At 44.6% G+C, this 22,880-nt stretch overlaps 2 protein-coding genes across 2 annotated transcripts in view; one reads left to right on the top strand and one right to left on the bottom strand.

The window, feature by feature from the left end:
* The window catches only part of PLEKHA8 (pleckstrin homology domain containing A8), a 35,513-nt gene extending 32,120 nt beyond the window's left edge, over positions 1-3,393 (top strand). Inside the window, exon 14 of the mRNA XM_084858440.1 lies at positions 290-3,393. Within this exon, the coding sequence (XP_084714566.1) occupies positions 290-487 (198 nt within the window). The 3' untranslated portion in view covers positions 488-3,393. The remainder of the gene's footprint in view (positions 1-289) is intronic.
* Positions 3,394-20,294: 16,901 nt separating this feature from the next.
* Positions 20,295-22,880, bottom strand: part of COLQ (collagen like tail subunit of asymmetric acetylcholinesterase) — a 74,733-nt gene continuing 72,147 nt past the window's right edge. The window contains exon 18 of the mRNA XM_084860436.1: positions 20,295-20,539. The gene's annotated coding sequence lies outside the window, so the exon portion shown is untranslated. The remainder of the gene's footprint in view (positions 20,540-22,880) is intronic.

Here is a 22,880-nt window from a genome sequence, read left to right as displayed (position 1 = left end):
CTGCCTTTTTCCTCTTGCAAGGAACTCAAAGAGGCTTATATGGTTGTCATCTTCCTCCTCTCCATTTTATCCTCACAGTAACCCTGTGAGGTAGGTTAGACTGAGAGTCCACGACTGATCCAAAGGCACCCAGTGAGCTTCACGGCTGGGTGGGGACTAGAACCTGGATCTTCCGAGTCCCAATCCAACACTCTCACCACTACACCACCCTGGCTGTCGGGAACACATTCCCTTATCATTAGTGGAAATGATAACATACCATGTTGACGTTTGTTTCTTGTCGTTGCAGCTAGCATTAAAAGCATCTCCCACCTATGAAGGCTTTCTGGCCGCGCTATGTGTTGAAGGATACGATCCTCAGGATGAAGCTCTTTCTAATGGAATGCAAAGGGACCTTGATATCTACCTACCAGCCATGGAGAAACAGCTCAACATCTTGGACGCACTGTATGAAGAACATGGGCTGGAGTCGGACGAAGTGGTGTGAACTCCAGCCAAATCAGTGCCTCACAAATTCAGGGATTGTGTCTGTTAACATAGCTTCTTTTCTAGAAGGCTATTTCTGTTCCTTTGTGTTTTTCCATACTTAAGAAGGGACTCAAAGCTTCCTTCTTTTTTATATACATTTTTTTAAACGCTTGTTTGTGTTTAAATGCAAAGGTGCTATATATTCTGGGAAGGGTTGCTTGCCTTTGGGGCAAGTCTCTGAGGCCAGATCTGGGGGCGTTCACTGTTTGGCAGTCTATCCGGGGCACTGCCTCCCACAGCTGAAGCCACAGAGTTTGGTACCATTGGGCTGAACCATTCAGAACTGATTTATACTGGGGGAATGATGACAGATTCATAACAACGTATAAATGGCAGAGTTTAGTCTTGCAACTGCAAAACCCAGCCAGGATTTGCAAGCCACACATCCCATGCAAGTTAGTGTCCACGCAAAAGTTCTTGTAAGTTAAATCATAACCAGAAGCTAGGGATTAGCATCCCAACTACCTACACGCACACATGCCTGACTTTATCATTGAACGTTGAAGCAGTTGCTCAGCTTTATCCGTCCACAACGGGGTTGTATCAGTTTGCAGTCACTGAGGCCCCATCCAACTTAACATGATGACAGCTGACCTCGTAATATAATTAAGGGTGTGTACAGGAGCTTCCCATCTCTCCAATGTGGTGTTTTAATGCTAAGCCAGAAGTAGCAGGAAGATCTGCGTGCCACAATTGGTCCTGGCCCTGTGGTCAGCCATTCACAGTGCAGATAGGTAGGGGTGTGTGTGTGTGTGAGTTCACCATGAGATGTGTGGGAAACAGGGCACTGGAAGAATGCACTTGTTTGCCCCAACACTATCCAGTGCAAATGCCTCCTAGCTCAGGCAGGTCCAGCGCAACCCCTTCCGCTGCTGCCTGAGGGGTGAGAGCTCATGCGCTGCCCCCAGTGCTGCTGCTTCACACCCCCACCCCTTACCCCAACATGCCCCTACCCCTTCCCTCATCATGTGCGTTCCCCCCGCTTTACTTTGTTGCTCCCCACCCCTTACCCTAACCACCGCTGCTGCATCCACGCTCCAGAGGGCCATGTGGCCAGTGGGGCTCTTGTGAGAGCCCACACACCCGCCCCACCCACTGTCTGGCTCTCCTGAGATGATTCTCAGCATGAGCCAGAGGGCAGGGGGCTGAGAGCAGCTGCCCATCTTCTGTTTCGTTGTGACAATCCCCACAGAGCTAAACGGAAGGCGGGCGCTTTCTCGCTGCAGCGTTTACTGCAGTGGGGGAGAGGGGTTGGTGGGGCTTTCTGGAGCCCCTGCTAGTGTTGCTGAGCGTGGCTGCTCTGGAGAGCCCTGCCAGCCCTGCTCTCCCACTGTGGCAAATGCACAGCAGGAGAGCAGCTGGCAAGGCTCTGAAGAAGACCTGCTGGAGGCAACGGGGCGGGCAGTGGCACAATTAGCTGCTCTTCCCACTCTGCTGCCTGAGGCGGGGGCTTCCCCCCGTCTCATGGGCGTGCCTTTAGTTTGGAGGGCTGCTCAAAACCAAATCGTATACATTCTGTGTCTCTAGATCAGACATGTTTTGGCCTACAACTCCCATCATCCCTCACCATTGGCTATACTAGCTAGGGCAGATGGGAGTTGTAGGCCAAACCATCTGGAAGGCCACAAGTTGCCCACCCCTGCTTTAGATTGCTTAAATCTCTACCAGATCTGGATTAGGAAAGGCTAGCTTTGGAACAGAATCCATACTAGTGGGACAGCGATCAGTCCATAAGAGTTGTATGCTTAAAGTTTCTAGAAGCTTAAAAAAGGGTTTAAGTATAATTAAGAATAAATCTGTTTTTTCTTCCCACTGCTCTTGTTTAAAAGTATAGAAGGTTTGTCTAACCAGAGCGGAGGATGAACAGCTTTCCATACAGTATGTAAAATTTACCTCTACATCGAAGGTGAATAGCCAATATATGAAATATACATACACAGTCTGCTGTAGTGTTAGTGTCTACCTATGGCACTGCTTCTGATCACTTACAGACAAGTGAATTCAGAAAGTTCCTTGTTACATAATACAAAGGTGTGAGGAAGGGAAATATGCAGAAGAGTAGTGCCGAATGTGTTTAGACCTAAGGTTTACATATATTGACATTGCCAAAAAAAAAAGAGAGAGAGAGAACCAGTCCATGCTGCTATCGCTCTTGCTCGCTTCTGGACAAATTGCCAGTGCAGCCTCTGTTATTTCCCTTCTGCTGGTTCTCCTGCTTCCGTTGGGTCTTCTGTCCTCCCTCCTGCTGCCTCGCACTCTCCCTACATAGAAAGAGAGCACTTCGCTTCCTTGAAAAGCTCAAGAACCATGTGCCTCACATCTGGAGAAACACGGAGGCCTGTTGGGAGCTGTGCAGGAGCCACTCGAACGTTTACTGTGGGCTCCTGTGCCCATATGGGAGAGGGGATATGTGTGGTCACTACCCCACTTCCCCCAGATTCTCAAGGACCTGAAGAAAGGGGGGGGGGGTCCATGCTGGGCTAAATTACATATTGAAGGCTACGGTGCCCCACTCACAAGATTGCAGCTGCTGCTTGGCACGCTTAAAAGTGATAGTACTCCCAGTCATCTGAATGCGCCGCACAGCCTAACTGCATTACCTAAAGGGAGTTGCTTGAAGTGGTGTCAGTTTTTTAAAGTCAAACGCCGGGGGTGGCGGGGAGACAGGGACTGGACAGCATGCAGGGAGGGGAGGTTCGACCCTTTGCTGCCCTGCTACAATCCTGAAAATATCCCTCCTGCTGCAAATAGCAATAGTAAAAGCACAAAGAAAGGTAATAGCAAAAAAAGTAATAGTAAATAGCAATAGTAAATAGTAAAAACAAGTAATAGCAAAACAAATAGTAAATAAAAAGTTTTTAAGATACTGCTTTTGGCACCGATTTCTTTTCAGAAACACAGGAGGGAAGAGGTTCCAGATTCGGCCCTCCTGTGCTTGGTTTTAATTTTTTTAAGTCCTTATGTGTAGTGGTGAGAGTGTCGGGCTGGGAGCTGAGAGATCCGGGTTCTAGTCCCCATTCAGCCATGGAAGCTCACTGGGTGACTTTGGGCCAGTCACAGACTCTCAGCCCAACCTACCTCACAGGGGTGTTGTTGTGAGGATAAAATGGAGAGGAGGAGGATAATTTAAGCCGCCTTGGGTTCCCTGAAAGAGGAAAACGGCGGGATATAAATGCAATAAATAAATAAAATTGCTTTGAGCAATGCACTTAAAGTGATGACTTGTTAGGCCCCCCAGATCAGCTGAGAAAACCAGAAAAAACATATTACACTTTCAAATTCATCCTGCTTACAGCCTGTACATATAGGAATTCATATCTCAGAGCTCCTCTACCTCCTAGGAGAAATGTGTCTGAGTAGCCTTAAATAAAACCAATTCATTGCCATCAAATGCATCCCATAACTGGATTCCTGTACAATAGATCCTTTCAAAAATTGTTTTATAAACCCATATTATACTTGAAGCATGTCTATGGATCTCTGTTGCCTTTAGAATAGAATATTGGGAGCACTGAGTTAGAAAGAAAATGCTAAAGAAGTTCTAGAATTAAATGGCTGGATTAGGTGTCAGAATTTAGATGTCAAATGATCTGTTTGGGCAATAAATTGCCAATCTGTAACTGAAAAATTCAGAAAAATTGTACTGTTAACTAGGCAAAAGGAATAGCGTTCATAACCCTGTTTTCAGCTACTGCCATCAAAGTCAACAGGTTTACTCCAAATACAGTCATATGCAAACTGCAACTATTAATGCGAAAATCTTGGCTTATTCTACTATTTATTTCTTTTTTACAGCATTTATACCCCCCATTCCAGTAAATGTGGGCTTGTAAATGTCTGATTCATTAGAGAAATGTTCAACCAATGTTATTTTGTGAACTGTGGGTGTTTCAGTATTTTGTCATACTGTAGATATCCTGAATCATCATCCATTTTCTCCTTATCACCACTAAGAAATCTCTGTGGGCCAGGAGCTTTACTTTTTTTTTTTTTAATGTGCAGCATCTAAATCTTTTAAGCACTTTATACATAATTTTTGTTATCAGCAGTCTCGGTGGGGGATCATCATACGCAGAGAAGCAGTAATTTAAATAGAAAAGAAAGGAAGACTTACCCACTCACAGTGCAATCCTGTACATGACTACTCAGAAGTAAGCCCCATTGAGTTCCATGCAACTAACTCCTAAGTAAGTGTGTACAGACCTGCAGCCTAAATTCACTTCAAGCTTTGACTGGTACTGTAGATGGTTCACAGCATTTGAGCTGGAGTAGGATACACATTTTTAATTCTCCCTCACCAGTCCAAAGTGGAAATCCAAGACGGAGGATCTGTACTATAGATTCTGTAGCTATTTGCTTAGAGCCCAGTTCACACAACCACACTGAAGAGGCAGATTAACAGCAATTTGGTGGTGAGGGTGAGATTTTGTGATGGAACTACCACCCTAGCTGTCTAAGCCCTGCGGTCCCGCTGCGCTTCCTTGCCAGTTTTTGGCAGGGGTGAGATGGGGTGGCTGTCCCCCCCCCCTTCTGATTAATGATGGGAAGTTAACTATACCAGATCCAGGTCTGGCATTGTTGAGGTCTCCTTTGGGGGGCATGTCTGGAGAAAGGAGAGGGGCTTAGGTTTTCTGCCAAGTTTGTGATGGGAATTGTAGTCCAAAACAACTGGTGGGGCACAAGTTCCCCACCCCTGGCATAAAGTGACAACTGCCCATCATTTTTGTAAAAAGGACTTCTGCCAACAACAATTTAAATTTTTTTTTTCCCTTTTGTCCTCGACCGTTATCACTAGCCATTCTTTTATTTTAATTTTCTCTTGAGCAGATAAGTCTTGGTCGTTTATTGAATGGTTGGGTCTTTTCTTTTATCGTGGAAAGTTTTGCCTGTCAAGTGTAGGATTCAGACAACCTTCCCGCAAAGATAACCATACATATATTTTCTGAAAAATAATGTTCTTTTACGATATTGACTGTTGGCCTTTATAGCAACCCTGCTTCTGTCAAGAAAAGTTACCAAGTGGTGGTAAGGCCTAGTGGATGTGACACAGGAGATATGAAAGCCATTATGTGAAGATTGTAAACAAAAACCTGTTTGCCTGGTGATGGAAAACAGCAGGTTTTCTGACTCCATGCCAAGTGTGATCATTCTGCAGGATAGTAAGCTGGAGTGTTTGGGAGTCAGAACAATTGATGCACACCTTTCAACTGAACTACAAGACACTTTGTCTTGACAGTTAAGAAGTTAACATGTTTCATCTCCAAAGCATTGATGTGACTTGTGTCACAAGAACAAAATGCGATTGTAAGCATGGCTGCTGTGTTAGACCCTGGTGTGTTTCTGTCTCCTGATTCATTGTTAAAGGCTGGAAATTATATATTCTCAGGGATTTGAGCAGCAAGGCAAAAATCCAGTAGTTCTCAATGTCTGTAAAGAGAAGCTGGTTGTTCATTTAAATATACTGTAGATCAGTTTAGACCTCCTACGAGCTGTATTTCTATTATAAGGCTGTTCGTAACACCTTTGCATGAGACATGAGAATCCAAAAGCAATCAGATGTACTATGTAGTACTGTATGAACTGCTGCTAGTATGTTTTGACTTGTAAACTATATCTGTGTAATGTAGCATATGACTTTGATCAAATCCAAGAACAAAAGTTTTTATTCAAGGTTTTCTTTTCCCCTCCCTCAGAGGTAGTATTATATTGATTTAATATTTTGTAATATTCCTTTATTTTAAAACACAGTTAATTACAAAAAGAGGTTTGAAAGCATGCTTGCTTATCATATTCCGATGATGCGTTACACTAAAATGCCATGAGTTTTCAGATTAGATATACTAATGGTTGCCAGGTACAGTGAGAGTCTTGATGTTACAGAAAGTTTCTTAATTTAAATATTACTTTTCCCTGTTTTAAAGACAAATAGAGCATCGTAGTAAAAGTTGTGGCAGGAAAACTGCACCCATAATACTTATTATTCTCTCCACTCCTCCCGCTTCATTGAACATACTGCATGGCTTGAAAATGGTCGCTGCTTCTTCAGGGACTGGGCATGGGAGCACAATCTAGAGATGATAAAACCACAGAAGTTTTCCCATTGACTACAATGGCATGTTGAGCGCAATCTACAACTCATTGATGTTAACAATAAAACTTCTTTTGATTTTTATTGTCTCAAGCTTGCTGTAATCCAGTGATCATTTCAAGCCACAGAGAAGCTTGTACAGAGCTTCTCCGCAATCGAGGTGAAGCCGGCCGCCACGGGAGCTGCAGATATGCACCACCACGTGAACGTCCACTAATACTAGCGGGGCCAGCGGTGTGTGATATCAAGGGCAGGCCCTGCACAGAAGACAAGCCTGTATTTGAAGGTGTCTGTAGAGCTGTCCAAGTCCAGTTGAAAGATAACCATAAAAACAGCTGAGCCTGGAAGTTGCCCATCAACAGTTAACACTTGAGGTTTGTTTATTATTAAAACAATAAATAGATATATTAAAGCACAATTTAAAATGCAACAATAACAAGTAAAACAGCGCCAACTCAAGAGACCAGCTTGCAGGCCAAAGGCCTGCTTGAATAAAATCTTCAGAGGGCGCCCACCTGGCCTCCCTTGGCAGGGAATTGCACAGCCTGGGAGTGGCCACCCAGATTTACACTGGATCAACTGTCTTGGCGGAAGTGGACTTCCCTACCCCCTCCTTCCCACACCAGTCCCACACAGTCAGGAGACACTGCTGGAGGATCCCCCAAACTGGGGCAGTGGGACATTAGGTGACCAAAGCCCTTCTTCCCATGGAAGGCAGATTAGAATCATAGAATAGTAGGGTTGGGAGGGGCCTACAAGACCAACCCCCTGCTCAATGCAGGAATCCAAGTCAAAGCATCCCTGACAGATCGCTGTCCAAATTCATCTTGAATGCCTCCAATGGAACCAATTACCACCTCCCGAGGTAATTGGTTCCATTGCCATATTGCTCTAACAGTCAGGAATTTTTTCCTGATGTTCAGCCAGAATCTGGCTACCTGTAACTTGAGCCCATTATTCCATGTCCTGCACTCCGGGATGATTGAGAAGAGATCCTGGCCTTCCTCTCTGTGACAGATGCAATCTTTGGATGCAATCCCTGCATAGTGGACTTAGCAGGCACACTGGTCACCTGGTCAGACTTCCTCAGTATGGTGAGATGCACTGTATTTCTATTTAAATTATTGTAATTTCTAAATTTACATAAATACCTATAAATTAGCATATGCAATATTAAGCCAATTGGTGTCCTTTTCGGGTGGCGCATTTCCTCTTTTTTGGCAATGTGTAAGAGGCCTCCCTAGCCAGAAGTATGACCCTGGTCATTATGAGATCTCAATGGTATAGGGCAGGATACAAATGGTTTAAATAAAATTATTTAGGGATTTTTAATTACCTGGATTCTGCTAGGGCTGGAATGTATTGTCTTAGTTTCTATAGACACGCTACAGCAAGCAGGAGATTGTATGCCTCTAGCTTAACCATTCTGTGTGTATTTTTCAATAGATACATGCTTTCTTTCCCCCCACCCCCGTAGGAACATTCATGCCAATGCCATGTGGTGCCAAGATGAGACATTGCTCAGAAAAGATGGCAAAAAGAAATGGCTGAATGCAGCAAATGTTCAATCGATTTCTGGTCTGTATGAGCTCTTGTCAGTAAGAGAAAATGGCTCCAGTACAGGGCAGCCTCTATCGCTTGGAAAAGAAACCATTTCCCCAAGGACTTGTGTCTGTATCTGGAGCCTTCTACTGTGGCCCAGTGGGAAATGGGGGCAGAAATTGCAAGGTAGTTATTAGTAACTCCAGCTGGGTGTGATCCTAATGCACACTTGCCCTGCAGAAAATCTGCCCCGAGGTCCCTAAACCATTACGTGACCCCTCCGCTGGGAATGCAGCCCCAAACTAGTATCTACCTTTTCATAAAAGCAGTGGGTAGTGGGGGTTTTATTCCCAGCCATTTCACTATGGGCAGCCTTTATCAACCTGTCACAGCAGAAGATGCTACTAGTGTTGGCTTTTTAAAAAGTGTCTGCTCTCCCTCCCTCCCTCCCTCCCTCTCTCTCTCTATATATATATCCTTTTTTTAAGCAGCAGAAGATAGAAAAGGTCTATGAATGTTTATTGATGGCTTCCGAAATTCTGCCTTAAGCCACAAGTGACACCCAGCTGGGGTGATCCGTGCACACAGGTTTGCATTCAGGATCTGCCTTCCGCAAGACAAAGGGCTTCACTTGCAGAAGATCCCTCTGCCCAATTTCTGGGGATCCCCCCCCCCCTTATACAGCACAGCTCACCCCATTCAGCAGTATTTCCAGACTGTGAAGCATTTTCAGGGGATTGGAGGGGCTGCTGTGGGAAGGAGGAATGAGGACACACCATTTTATTTTATTTCATTTCTAATGATTTTATTTTTTACACTTCTGCAAACCTTGGTGTTCTTCGGAGCCTGCTGCTACCTCCCTCTTGTGCACAGCTAGTGCTGTTTTGGCAACGTAACAATCCAGACTTGGAGAGTGCTGTCAGTATGTTGGATGCTGGCTAGTGCTCATATTGAGGAGGAAGGATTTTTATGATTCCTTGACTGAACTGGTAAAAGGTGTCCCCAACCAGTCGTGTCCGACTCTAGAGTGCGGTGCTCATCCCCGTTTCTAAGCCGAAGACCAGCGCTGTCCGAAGACGCTTCCGTGGTCATGCGGCCGGCATGACTGAACACCGAGGTGCACGAAACGCTGTTACCTTTCCCACCGAGGCGGTACCTATTTATCTACTTGCAATTTCTTGCTTTCGAACTGCTAGGTTGGCAGGAGCTGGGACTGAAGACGGGAGCTCGCTCCGTCACGCGGCACTCGGGTCTCGAACTGCTGACTTGCCGACCTTCCAGTCTGCAGTTCAGCGTCTTAACCACTAAGCCACCGCGGACTGAACTGGACAAGTACAGAATTGAGGAACTGGGCTTGCAGTTTAATTATCTGAGAATTTCATCATTCCAGAAACCAAGTTCCTAGCCCTTATTGTTGTATAGGAATTTATTGATAACAGTTCTTAGTTTTTCCCAACCAACAAAATAATGAGAACACAAAACCAATAAATAAAACAAGTGGTAGGGGAAGGTAACAGGTTACAAGGGAAAAAGGCTAGTCAGTGGCCATTACAGGACTGGGGCATGTCTGTATGTCTGGACAGGTGTCTATGAAGTGCTGTCATTTAAAGATGGATAAGGTTCTCAAGTCTGTTGTGAAAATAGGTTTGAAATGGTTGACAAAAGCTTATGCTCCTAGAAATATGGAGGAGGGGTTATTGCCGAGCAGGTAAGGCAGGGCCCCCACAAACGTAGCTCCTTGCCTGAACTTGGTACTAGCTGAAACAGCTGAAATCATCAACATTCCCTTAGTTTTGCCCTTCGTACAATTCAGCTTTTCTTCGTACAGAATTTGAATTAGTATGGCGTACGATTGTGTTGCTCCCCATCGTTACATGCTGATGCAAATAGATGCGGGGTGCTTCCGGATGGAGGGCTCCTAGCACTACAGGTGCCGGATCCAGGTTTCTGAGGACACTTGGGCAAGTCATCCTCAGTGGCCCCCTCCCTCAGCGAGTCCACCTTCTCACCACCATGGCCACCAGCCACCATTGCTCCTCACCCTCTTCCTCATGATTGCTACCACTTGCTTGACAGGCAAAGAGCCCGGGAGCAACTAGGCAGCGGCATCTATCGCTCCTCTTTCCCACCAGCACCACCCTTGTCTGGGCCAGAGCGAGAGGCAGGTGAACAAGCAGGTTGCAACAGTGAGGAGGGAGAGCCGTTCCAGGGGACTCTTGTCAGTGGGCCCCTGCTGGGATGAGGGTACTTGGCAGGCACCTGGCTATGCCCACCCTTCATGCCAGCTTTGAGCATTACCAGTCTAAAGGCATTGTGCAACTCTTCCTTCTTTCTCTCCTTCTATTAACAGATTTTCTGTGGTGAGCAAAAAAAGAGGCAGGCAGTGGAGGCCGGTGGCACCTATGTCAGTGGGTCTGTACATCCCACTCTAGGTTTCAGTCAGAACCAGACAGAACTCTAGAGGAGCTATCCAAGGTGCTGAAGCCTGTTCCTAAAATGGGTTCAGCACCTTGGATAGCCCCTTTGGAGTTCTGACTGAAACCCAGAGCAGAGTCACAGCCCCACTGACATAGCTGCCACGTGCCTCCACTGGGTGGAAGAAGCCATAAGAAAGCGAGGGAGGGTTATGAGTGGAAGACAAATATCACGTCTCTCCCCCTACCCCTAAAATTCCATGAATGAAGCAGAACGATTGCATGATAAAAGCCTCGCCTGGAAGAACCCTTTAAATGCATGTCGTTGTAGATAGGTTTTTCTTCTCTTGACTCTGTTTTCTCTAGCAGTCTGATTATGGCTTCCTGCCAAACCTATCCCAATTAATTTAGCATCTGTTTTCAGGCTTGATATTGTCCGCTCGTATCTCGTCTTCAGAGACTAGACATGTCTTACATATTTTCCAATAGGTCATAGTTTTCCACTTGGTTTTTGCTTAACAGCTGGCATCCAGTCTCCTTCGTGCAACCGAGAAGCCATTCATCACGATTGGGTCCTGCTGGGCCTTCACCAGGGCACAATTTCCATTCTTTCCCTGTCACTTGATATTGGGACAGCGAGCCCAGGTATATAACGTTGAGCATGACACTCAACAACATCTTCAGCTCATCATGTATTAGGTGAATTCCTTTAAACCACAAAGCTCAATCCAACGGCAACAGGGATAAAATTAGAGGGCAGTAACTGCTATTTTTACACTGCTGTAGGTTTCTCTGGGCTTTCCATAGCCTGTGAGGCCAACTCCCATTTGCCTGTAAGTCTCGGTTGCCTAAATTATCCAAGGAGAGACAAGCTTTGGGACACTGCCATGGTTCACCTCTCTAAATAAAGTGCGGAAACTTTTGATCATATGCCTAAGTCAGGATTGTTGAATATGTGGCCTTCAAGCCTGGATTTAGCATGCAGTTGAGGCAGAGCTGGGCGGGTATACCCCTTCAGAGGAGAAATCCTTCCATTCTGAGGTGCTGACAATATGGAAAACCCTCACTGAGTTACTCTACAATGTTTCTCCAAAGCAATCTTAAACTGAAATATGGACAGAGAAATCAGAGCCATCTCATAACTGAAGGCTTTGGGCTGAATGATTCCTCAATTGCTACATCCCATGGCCTTATCACAAATATTATGAGCAGTGAAGTGGCCAAGTTTCCAGATGACACCAAATTATTTAGGGTGGTTAAAACAAAAAGGGATTGTGAAGAGCTCCAAAAGGATCTCTCCAAACTGGAAGAATGGGCATCTAAATGTGGGGGAAAGTGACCATGTTGTACTTGAGTTCTTGGTTCTAAGGGTAGCAAAAGCTGAGTGTAGTCAAACGCGTACCCTGGATTTTAGGAAAGTTCATTTTAATAAACTCAGAACAATGATCAGTAAGGTCCCATGGCAAGCGACGCTAACGAGAAAAGGAGTCCAAGATGGGTGGGAGCTTTTAAAAAAGGAAATTCTCAAGGCACAATCACAAACAATTCCAACAAGAAGAAAAGGTGGAAGACAACAGAAGAAGCCAATGTGGCTTCACAAAAAGCTTAGGGATGACCTGAAAACAAAAAAGGACACACATAGGAAGTGGATAGAAGGCCAAGCTACAAAGGAAGAGTACAGGCAGGTCACACAGAATTGCAGCGATGGCGTCAGGAAGGCTAAAGCTGAGAATGAGCTGAGGTTAGCAAGGGATGCTAAAAACAACAAAAAGGCTTTCTCAGCTACATGCATAGTAAAAGGGAGAGGAAAGAAATGGTGGTTCAGCTATTAAATAAGGATGGCAAAACGATAACAGATGACAAAGAAAAGGTAGAGGTGCTCAATTCCTACTTTGGCTCAGTCTTCTCCCAAAAGAGGGTCTATGACCCCCCTGGCAAAGGCGAAGTACAGGCTGAAGGGGCAGGATTGCAGCTTGAGATCGATAGGCATATGGTCAAGGAACACCTAATTACTTTGAATGAGTTCAAATCTCCAGGGCCAGATGAACTGCATCCTAGAGTAATAAAGGAACTGGCAGAAGAACTCTCAGAACCACTGTCTATTCTCTTTGAGAAATCATGGAGGACACGGGAAGTGCCAGATGACTGGAGGAGGGCTAACGTTGTCCCTATCTTCAAAAAGGGTAAAAACGAGGAACCTGGGAACTACAGACCAGTCAGTCTGACATCAATCCCTGGGAGAATTCTGGAGCAGATGATAAAGGAATCCATCTGGAAGCACCTTGACAACAATGCCGTGATTACTCGAAGCCAACATGGATTTGTCAAAAACAAGTCCTGCCAGACAAATCTGATCTCATTTTTTGATCAAGTAACCTCCCTTGTAGACCGTGGGAATGCTGTAGACATCATATACCTCGACTTCAGCAAAGCTTTCGACAAAGTGCCCCATGTTATCCTGATAAGCAAACTAGCTCAAAGTGGGCTAGATGAAACAACGATCCGGTGGATCCACAGTTGGCTACAGAATCGGACTCAAAGAGTGCTTATCAATGGGACCTTCTCAAACTGGGGAGAGGTAACGACTGGGGTACCACAGGGCTCAGTCCTGGGCCCAGTGCTCTTCAACATTTTTATGGATGACTTGGAGGAGGAGGTGCAGGGAATGCTGATCAAATTTGCAGATGACACAAAATTGGGCGGGATAGCTAATACTTTGGAAGACAGAAACACAATTCAAAGTGATCTTGATAGACTGGAGCGCTGGGCAGAAAACAACAGAATGACATTTCATAGGGATAAATGCCAAGTTCTGCACCTAGGAAAAAGAAACCAAATGCACAGTTACAAGATGGGGGATATGTGGCTCAACCACACTACAAGCGAGAAGGATCTTGGAATTGTTGTCAATCACAAGCTGAATATGAGCCAACAATGTGATGTGGCTGCAAAAAAGGCAAATGCTATTTTGGGCTGCATTAATAGAAGCATAGCTTCCAAATCCCGGTAAGTACTACTTCCCCTCTACTCAGCACTGGTTAGGACTCATCTGGAGTACTGTGTCCAGTTCTGGGCACCACACTTTAAGAAGGATGCAGACAAGCTGGAGAGGGTTCAGAGGAGGGCAACAAAGATGATCAGGGGACTGGAAACAAAGCCCTATGAAGAGAGACTGAAAGAACTAGGCATGTTTAGCCTTGAGAAGAGAAGACTGAGGGGAGATATGATAGCACTCTTCAAGTAATTGAAAGGTTGTCACAGAGAAGAAGGCCAGGATCTCTTCTCAATCATCCCAGAGTGCAGGACATGGAATAATGGGCTCAAGTGACAGGAAGCCAGATTTCGGCTGAACATCAGGAAAAACTTCCTGACTGTAAGAGCAATATGACAATGGAACCAATTACCTGAGGAGGTGGTGGGCTCTCCCACACTGGAGGCCTTCAGGATGAGGCTGGACAGCCATTTGTCAGGGATGCTCTGACTTGGATTCCTGCATTGAGCAGGGGGTTGGACTCGATGGCCTTGTAGGCCCCTTCCAACCCTACTATTCTATGATTCTATGATTCTAAATGGCAAATGTGGTTCAATGTAAGCAAGTGTAAAGTGATGCATGTTGGGGCAAAAAATCCCAACTTCAAGTATAACCTGGGATCTGAGCTAGCATTGGCTGACCAGGAAACAGATCTTGGGGTTGTGGTGGATAGGTCAATGAAGATGTCAACCGAGTGTGCGGCCGCTGTAAAAAAAGGCAAATTCCATGTTAGGCATAATTAGAAAAGGAATTGACAATAAAACTGCCAATATCATACTGCCCCTATACAAATCTATGGTGCGGCCACACTTTGAATACTGTGTACAGTTCTGGTCACCACACCTAAAAAAAGATATTGTATAGCTGGCAAAGGTGCAGAAAAGGGCAACTAAAATTATCAAGAGGCTGGAGCACCTCCCCTATGAGAGAAGGTTACAACAACTGGGATTGTTTAGCTTGGGAAAAAGGAGGGTAAGGGGAGACATGATAGAGGTCTGCAAATTATGCATGGTGTGGAAAATGAGGAGAGGGAGACATTTTTCTCCCTCTCTCATAATACTGGAACCCGGGGTCATCCTATGAAGCTGATTGGTGGGAGATTCAGGACAGATAAAAGGAAGCACTTCTTCACACAGCACATAGTCAAACTATGGAATTCACTACCACAGCATGTGGTGATGGCCACCAATTTGGATGGCCTTAAAAGGGAGTTGGACAAATTCCTGGAGGAGAAGGCTATCAATGGCTACTAGTCTTGATGGCTATGTGCTACCTCCAATACCAGAGACAAAGGAGCCTATGTACACGAGTTGCTGGGGAAGATTGGTGGGAGAGTGCTGTTGCACTCATGTCCTGTTTTTGGGTTCCTGGTTGACAGCTGGTTGGCCACTGTGTGAACAGAATGCTGGACTAGATGGACCCAGGGGGCATGTCTACACCAGCCTAAAATCCTGCATTTAAAACGGGACTTTCTGCTTCGGTTTTAAATGGAGGATCACAACTCCCTTTTCACCCACTTCCTCCCCCCCCCCCGCTTCTCCCCATATCTGAGTCTTCCATTATCTTTCCTTGATCTCACTCCTCTTCTTCCCACTTTAAGGCTTTGACAGAGGAAACACAACGGGGTAATTTGATAGCTCATTGTCTGCGATTTATTTAAAACCGGAACAAAGGGCATTTAGTGCAGGAGGATCACGGCATCATGTAAAGAGCCTGAAAACTTCCATGAAGGACCAATCTCAATCGCAGGATAAAAGCCCTTGGTCTGAGCCAGCATGGCTCTTCTTATCTTCTTACGTTCTTCAGTGGACATCTTTTGTTCACTCACTTCCCACATGATGTTGTCATCAAAATTTTGCAGTGTTTCCTGTTGGGTTCCCATGTTTTTCAGAGTTTATTTGCAATGAATTTATACACACACACACGTGTGCACGTATGCAATAAGACACAATTGCAGCGGCACCAGCCAGTCCTGTGTAGACAGGTAAAGGACTCTGGAGACATTTTGTGACACGTACTGTATGATTTTAAATCAGGGATGGGAAACTTCAGGATGTCTGGGGGTCTTCGGGATGTGTGGGGGCCATTTTAACCCCTCCACACACACCACTCCACAGGCTGCACCCTCCCCCATTTTTTTAAGTTTTTAGTGTTCCGCAGCACAAACACAGCCACCCCTATTTTAAATTAAAAGTTTCCCATTTGAAGGTTCAGCCCAGTTTATTCTTTCTTGATGATTCCCCCTAGCATGAATAAGTGCTTGGTGATTCCTCCTTAGTGATTAATAAGTGTCCCAGTCTCAGTTTATGTTTTGCAGAGGGGATGGAAAGGCTTTAATGATAGATTTCCCCCAATTATGATGATTAAAATAAGAAAATGGCACTATTTCACTATATAAAAATGAAAAGAAAATATGAGAATGAATAATTAATTAAAGCTTCCCCTGACCCCCACAGAAACAAAAAATGACCCTGGGGCAATTTAAAGAGGCTTTGCTTTAAGAGGCTATTCATCACTGATCTCCCAAGCACTTACCTAAAATCAGGCAAGATTTTAATTAACATTTGCTGAACTGTACTTCCTTATGAGTAAAAAGGACCTGGACCATGAGGAAAGATACTGCTGGATGATATTATCACCATACTGAGCATAGCCTGGAACTCCTCCTTTAGTTCCACTCCAGCTGGTTTCAGAAAAGTCATGCCACAGCAGTGCCAAAAGGCTCCAGTGTGGGAGCAACCTTTAGAGGTTCTTGGATGAAACAGATTATCTGGATTCATCGGCTTCAGGCCAAGTTTTGGGATGGAGACAGCTTTAAATGCCTGGTGAACAATCTGCACTGGAAACTAAACCAGGTTGTGCTGGGCCTCTCAGCAGCTATCATGGTACCTTTCTGTGGTACCTGGTCCTTCCTTGAGGATCATTCCAGAAGGTAATACTGAAGAAGTTTATGGCAGGGAGGAGCAACCTCCAGCCTGCAGGCTGTCTCTTGCCCACAGAGGTTCTCAGTCCAGCCCATGGTGATTCCTAATCTGACCCACCGAGGTTCCACCACCACCACTACCCCACGCCCCGCTCCTCTCCCAGGCCCCATCCTTCTCCCAGAGCTAGTGCTTTCTCTAGCGCAGGGTGAGGAAACCCTGCACTTACCTCCGATCTCTGACTGGAAATAGCAGTGCAGATTCCTCGCTAGTGCTAGAGAAAGGCAGGGATTTCTTCACATGGAGCTTTTATCCTGTGATTGAGAGTGCTCCCTCACAGAAGTTTGCGGGCTCTTTACATGACGCCGTGACCCTCCAGGGTGTTTCCAGCACTAAATGCCCTTTGTTCCCTTTTTAAATAGATCGCAGATATTGAGCTATCAAATTACCCCGTTGTGTTTGGCTTGAGTTTCCTCTGTGAAAAAAGTAAAAGCGGCAAGAAGAGGAGCGAAATCAATGAAAGATAATAGAAGACTCAGATACGGGGAGAAGGAGGGGGAAAGGAAGCGGGCGAAAAAGGGAGTCATCGTGATCCCGCATTTAAAACAGAAGCAGAAAGCCCTGTTTTAAATGCAGGATTCTTTCTCCATGCAGAAAGGCAGGAGCAATGAGTCCGTGCTTTTCTCTGAACAAGAAACCAGCAGTCCCTTTCTCTATCCAGAGGGAGGAACAATTGCTCCATGTCTCTCTGCACAGAGAAAGGGTTCCTTATGAATGGCAGGGGCTGGGGCTTTGGGGAGAGGCTTCAGGATGGAGGAGCCCACGTGTGGGGAGCAGGGTGGGGGTGAGACAGAAGGCAATCTGCCCCCCCCATGCCAGAACAGTTCCACACCCCTAGTTTATAGTGTCCATCAGAAATCAATTTTGTTCTCTATCTACATCAAACTGCTGCTGGGAGAGATTGCCAAGGGATTTGGTGTGCATTGTCATTGGTATGTGGATGATGTGCAGTCTCTCTGTTTTTCCAATAAATAATAAAGGTAGGCCAATTTTCAGTAAAATTAATTATATTGTCATCTTCCTTCATTAACGTGAATAAAGTGTGGGGTTTTAGCAATCACTGCATATGAATATAATGTTATTCTTTCATTCTGATAATGAAAGAACGGATAATGATTTCCAATAACTAGCACAGCAGCTCCTTGCTCCTACATCCACCCTTCTTGGAAAGCATTAAGTATATTCTTCATGTATCTTACGGCAAAACCCCAAGGATCTAGAATTAGTCATACATTGGTTTATATTTCCATAAATGTTAATTTCATTCGCAGTATTTATTTTTATTGTTTGCTGTATCACAGGTCCACTAGAGGTGCTGCGATCTTTCTTATATTTCCAGCACATTGGGCTGTATATATTCTATCAATAAACCATTCTTGATGTAATGGTTTATGAACCACCTGCTCATAATTTTAGAACAATTATCTTGAAGGATACAAAATGAACGGCAGTTACCATGTGCAAAAGTGAAAGGCAGTTACTATGTGCCCACACATATCCCCACCATCACCACCAAGGTTGTGGTTCTAAATCCTGGGGCTGTTGGGAGTTGTAGTCCAGCACATGCAGAGGGAACTGGGTTGTGGAGGACTGCCATAAACTAATGAGATAACAAGATTTCTCAGGCATATATCTGATTCAGCTGAACATTTCTAATTGAACCTCTAAGTTGTTCCTGCCAAGAACAGGCAGATAGACACCAAATCAAAATAAATCTTACATCACAGTCAATGCATCTCCCCATGAGGAGGCAACTGGGACACAAAAGCCTTAATCGCTGTTTAGCAGAACCTTGAATCTTTGCAGTTAACCCTCTTCCTTGCAACTGTCTTGGCTGGGCCAGGAGGAAGCATAATGCCAAGTCCTCCCTGCTTTTCTCAAATGCAGCTTTGTTCCAAAAGCTGTGTGCTAGCTCTATTAACCCCAAATCCTGAAATGTGGTATCCCCTCAAAACCTACCCCAAAGTCTCGTAATAGTTTTGTAATGTTTTGCACTCTACAACCCCCCCCCCCAAGTTTTGCACTGCCACCTGCAACCGTGTAACTGACATGTCCATTCATGGTTCCTAGGTAACAAACAGAGCCAAGAATGGTTGGGGAAACTTTCTGCTGCCTTCCCCCCCCCCCCAAAGCTTTTGGCACAGGACCTTGAAGCATACTGTGATCTTGAGTGGCTCTACCGCTTACCTTTTTCGTTGATCTACTTGTCTTCAGGGGTTGTGTGTTGCTTGTGTATTGCCATAGCTCAGTGGTATTGCACCAGCTTTGCATACAGAACATCCCAGGTTCAATCCTTGGCATCTTATAGTACAGCTGGCAAATTTCCCTGTCCGAAGCCCTGCAGAGCCACTGCCTGTTAGTGAAGGCAATATTGAGCTGGATGGACCAATGGCGTGGCAGTACAAAGCAGTTTCCTCCTGCGTCCTCCTATGCTTAAATCTATATATGGCTCAACTAAGACCAATTCTAGATGGAACAAGTGAAAGAGCAGAGGTTAAAGTATCTGTAAGCATATGTGGAGTGTTTCTCCTCCAGAAAATAACCAACTACTATCTGCCTCTATATGGTAGGTAGGTCAGGGCATCTCAATCAAAGACCACCATTTCCAGGTAAGCTTCATCCTTGTGTCCTCTTATTGTACATATTAAGCACTGAGCTGGACCACAAAGTTGTTCCATGCAGTAGAAGAAGGTCTTCCTCCTTTCCACCCCTAGATCTGGGGCACTAGAGCTAGCAAAACTAAGGGCTACACTATATGTTAAATACATAGCATGTAGCTGATCCTCACTTTCTTTTTTACCTCAAAGTAAGTGTGCAGACCCCTGATCCAGATCAGGATCACTATGCACAGGTGAGGGAAGTTTAAACCTTCCCACCCAGCCACTTCCCACCACCAAATTTTCCCTACCCCCTGTACAGGACACTAAAGCAAGAGTGAAAACTCAATTGGTGCCAATTTAGTTTTTTTCCTGCTTTTTTAGGCTCCATGTGGGAGGGCAGATTTTAGATTAGACCTATTGAAATCAATCAGGCTTAAATTTTCCTTCTTCTTTATTCTAAGTATGACTAATTCTTGATCCAATGCATGGTGTATATATATTTGTACAGGGGTTCTCCACATGGGGCTTTTATCTTGTGACTGAGATTGTTTTCTCCTGGAAGTTTATGGGCCCTTTAGATGACGTCATCAACCTCCAGCTCCTCTCCCATGGTTACTGACCATTTCCTCGGCTTTATTTGAAACAGAAATAAGGAGCTAATCAAAAGAACTGGTTTGAATCGGTTTGAATTTGTACGTGTAAAGAGGAAATCGTGCTATAACAACAATGCCATCTAGTGGCTGTAGAATGAAACATACAGAACTCTCAGATCAAGGGGGAAAGGGGGGGAAGTGCATGTAAAGGGCTGAGCTTAATCCCACAAAGAACCCAGAAGCAGAATCCCTGGTAAAATTGCGGGATAAAAAGCCTCTGTGTGGAGAAGCCCATATATACACAGAGAGCTTCAGCTATGGGGCAGTATAGAAATGTAATTATTATTATTAATAATAATAATAATAATAATAATAATAATAATTAGATTCCTAGGCTCCCCAGCTACACCACCCTGAAAACAATACCACAGAACTCCCATTTTTCTTTTTAAAGCTTCACTGAGGACTCATCCTTTCACACACAGGAAGCAGAGGAACACACACACACACACACATATCTCACAAAGTTCTTTTTTAATGCCCGGTTCTTTGCCAAAAATTACATAAAATAAATCTGTAATGTAATTTCCAGTAGGAGTGCATTCCCTTAATACAATTTCGATTGGCTGACCCTATCAGACACAACATCTCCTTTGCTGAACAAATTGCCATAGGTCTTCATGCCTAACTGGCCCAGTGATCACAAATGCAATCAAAACGTACCAGAAGACTTCTTTCTCTGGTCTCGTAGAATCTGGAGTGCTGCCAAACACCAATATAGAAATTAGAAGGGGTGGGCAGGACTGGACCTTACTGTGTGCCTCTCTGAGCCCAGTGCATGAATACATTAACCTTAGAGATTAAATAGAAAGATGTGGGGGTGGTGTTACAGGGGAGGCCTATTTGTATTTCCCATTAACCCCATTTTCTGTTTGGGGATGGCTTTCCTGGCCAAATTGTAGGATTCTCTAATGGATTTAGCAGACATCCACTATTAACCACTGGTGAACTGACAAAGACTTTACATTTAGCATTTGTCTTCTTCCACTTTGTCTTCTTGCCAGAATCACATAGTGCAAGTCCAATAACCCTTAGCCCTTAATCAAATATTTCCCAGGAATGAGCAATTACTTTGCAGCATATGGTTTGAGGAAAAAGCTGCTCATGTCTACATGTTTCAAGAGTAGCTTGAAACCCAATTTGCAAACATACTTTTGCTGCCATTTTAATATACTTCTCAAAGTATATTGTAGCACCCTAACTTGGAGACACAGAAGCACAGCACATTACATACCCTCTCAAAATACCTACCAAAAATTGGAGTAATTCATGCAACCATTTTGTCAGACTACCACCCCTGCGGAGTTGAGGGTTTCCCTACCCCCCCTTCTCCACGAAGGTCCTTCCTTTAGCCAGGACTTGGTAGCTGTGCACAGGCTTGGTCACTATCTGCTCTCCATTAAATACAACATTTCCTCTGTCATATTGTAAAAATAATTGAAATATTTACAGTATGACAGAGCAAAATCCCAAATCTATAGGACCTGAATTACATCAGCTACTCAAGTAGGTAAAACTGATAGCAGTACATAGGAAAACAGCAAGCTGATTAGGAGCTTTTATACACAAAGCTGTTAATTGCCATATCTGCCTTCGGTGACCTGAGTTCTACACAAAGAGCTTTTCCTTTCCTGCTTTTCTCCTACATAACCTCTAGGTCCTCTAGGGGAATAACACAAATACACAAGTAGGAAAATACCTTTTTTCCCTTTCAGAAATAGGGCTTTTCTGCACGAGGCATTACTCACGGTTGTTTACTGGTTCTTTAGACAACATCATGACCCTCCAGTTCCACTACTGTGTTTAACCAGCACTTTCGCCGAGTTTTTTTAGAGCAGGGAAAATGCAGCATTTAATTGTGAAAGTGAACAAAAGCATGATTTTTTCTTGTGTATTTGCATTATTCCACTATACCACAGTGCCACCTAGAGGTTATGTAGCAGAAAGACAGAAAAGGAAACGCTCCTCATGTAGTGCTCAGATCTCAATTCTGTGACAAAACTGAGATATGGTGGATTAACAGCCAATTAAAAGCCTCCTGTAGAAAAGCTCATAATAGCTCATTTTCCCTGCTTTAAATCTGGAAAGTGCTCTTAAAAAGCAAAAGGGAGATGGGAGGTTCACAACATTGCCTAAAGAACCCATAAACAACTGTAAGGATTCATCAGTGCACAAGAAATGCCTAGTATAGAAAAGCTTTCATATTCAGCCAGACCAATGCATCGTGAGAATGCATTGAGAACAGAACAGAACTAACATCCACAGAGCAATAGAAAAGGAGATCAGCAGTTAAAATGGCAAAGAAGTGGGACTCGCTATAAAGGCCACTGAATGGCCATTGAAATGCATTGGTTCATTCAGAATGGCCAGAAGAAAACAAGGGAAGATTTTAGGGACCATCTTCAAATCAAAATACCTGCAAGAGATAAACATTTGTTTTTCTTAGAAAGTGACTCAAAATCAAAATACTTCCTTACAGAGTCATTTAAGAGAACAACTCCTATGATTCTTAACACAGCAGTGTCTAGGGATCATCTCCAAATAGGCAAAGACATTAGAATGTAATTTTTAAAAGGTGACTGCAGTCTTACAGAATGATCCATAGGCACCATCACCAAATGGACTAGATACGGGTGGGGGGAAGGGTGTCCTAAAAGCCCCAGAGCTTATTTCCAGGCTTAAAGATTTTCACTACTACCACCAGAAACCTCCCCTTACAATTGCCTGTACTTCTGAATGGCTATAGAAATACATTGGAGCGATAGCAGCCGGCCCAGGGGAAGAAGCGGGTGCCCTAGTATTCCTCATGAGCACACTGCGGGTGTACCTACAACCCAAAGGTTGCATAATAAAATCAAAATCAGGAGGGGCAGGGAGCCTGGTGGGGAGACCACATGGGAAACCGCAGGCTCAAAGGCACGGACCAGAGGTAGGCTCTCTGTGGCTGTTATTGCTGCAGTCTCACAGAATGATCCATAGAATGATCCTTAGAATGGACTAGACACGGGTGAGGGAAGGGGTGTCCTAAAACTGCTGTTATTGG

Source organism: Heloderma suspectum, chromosome 5 (genome assembly GCF_057233095.1).
Source record: "Heloderma suspectum isolate Gila_16-S chromosome 5, 16-S_ref, whole genome shotgun sequence".
In the NCBI taxonomy this organism is placed as follows: domain Eukaryota; kingdom Metazoa; phylum Chordata; class Lepidosauria; order Squamata; family Helodermatidae; genus Heloderma; species Heloderma suspectum.
The sequence above is the reverse complement of the archived record's forward strand: the minus strand, read 5'-3'. Positions and strand labels throughout refer to the sequence as shown.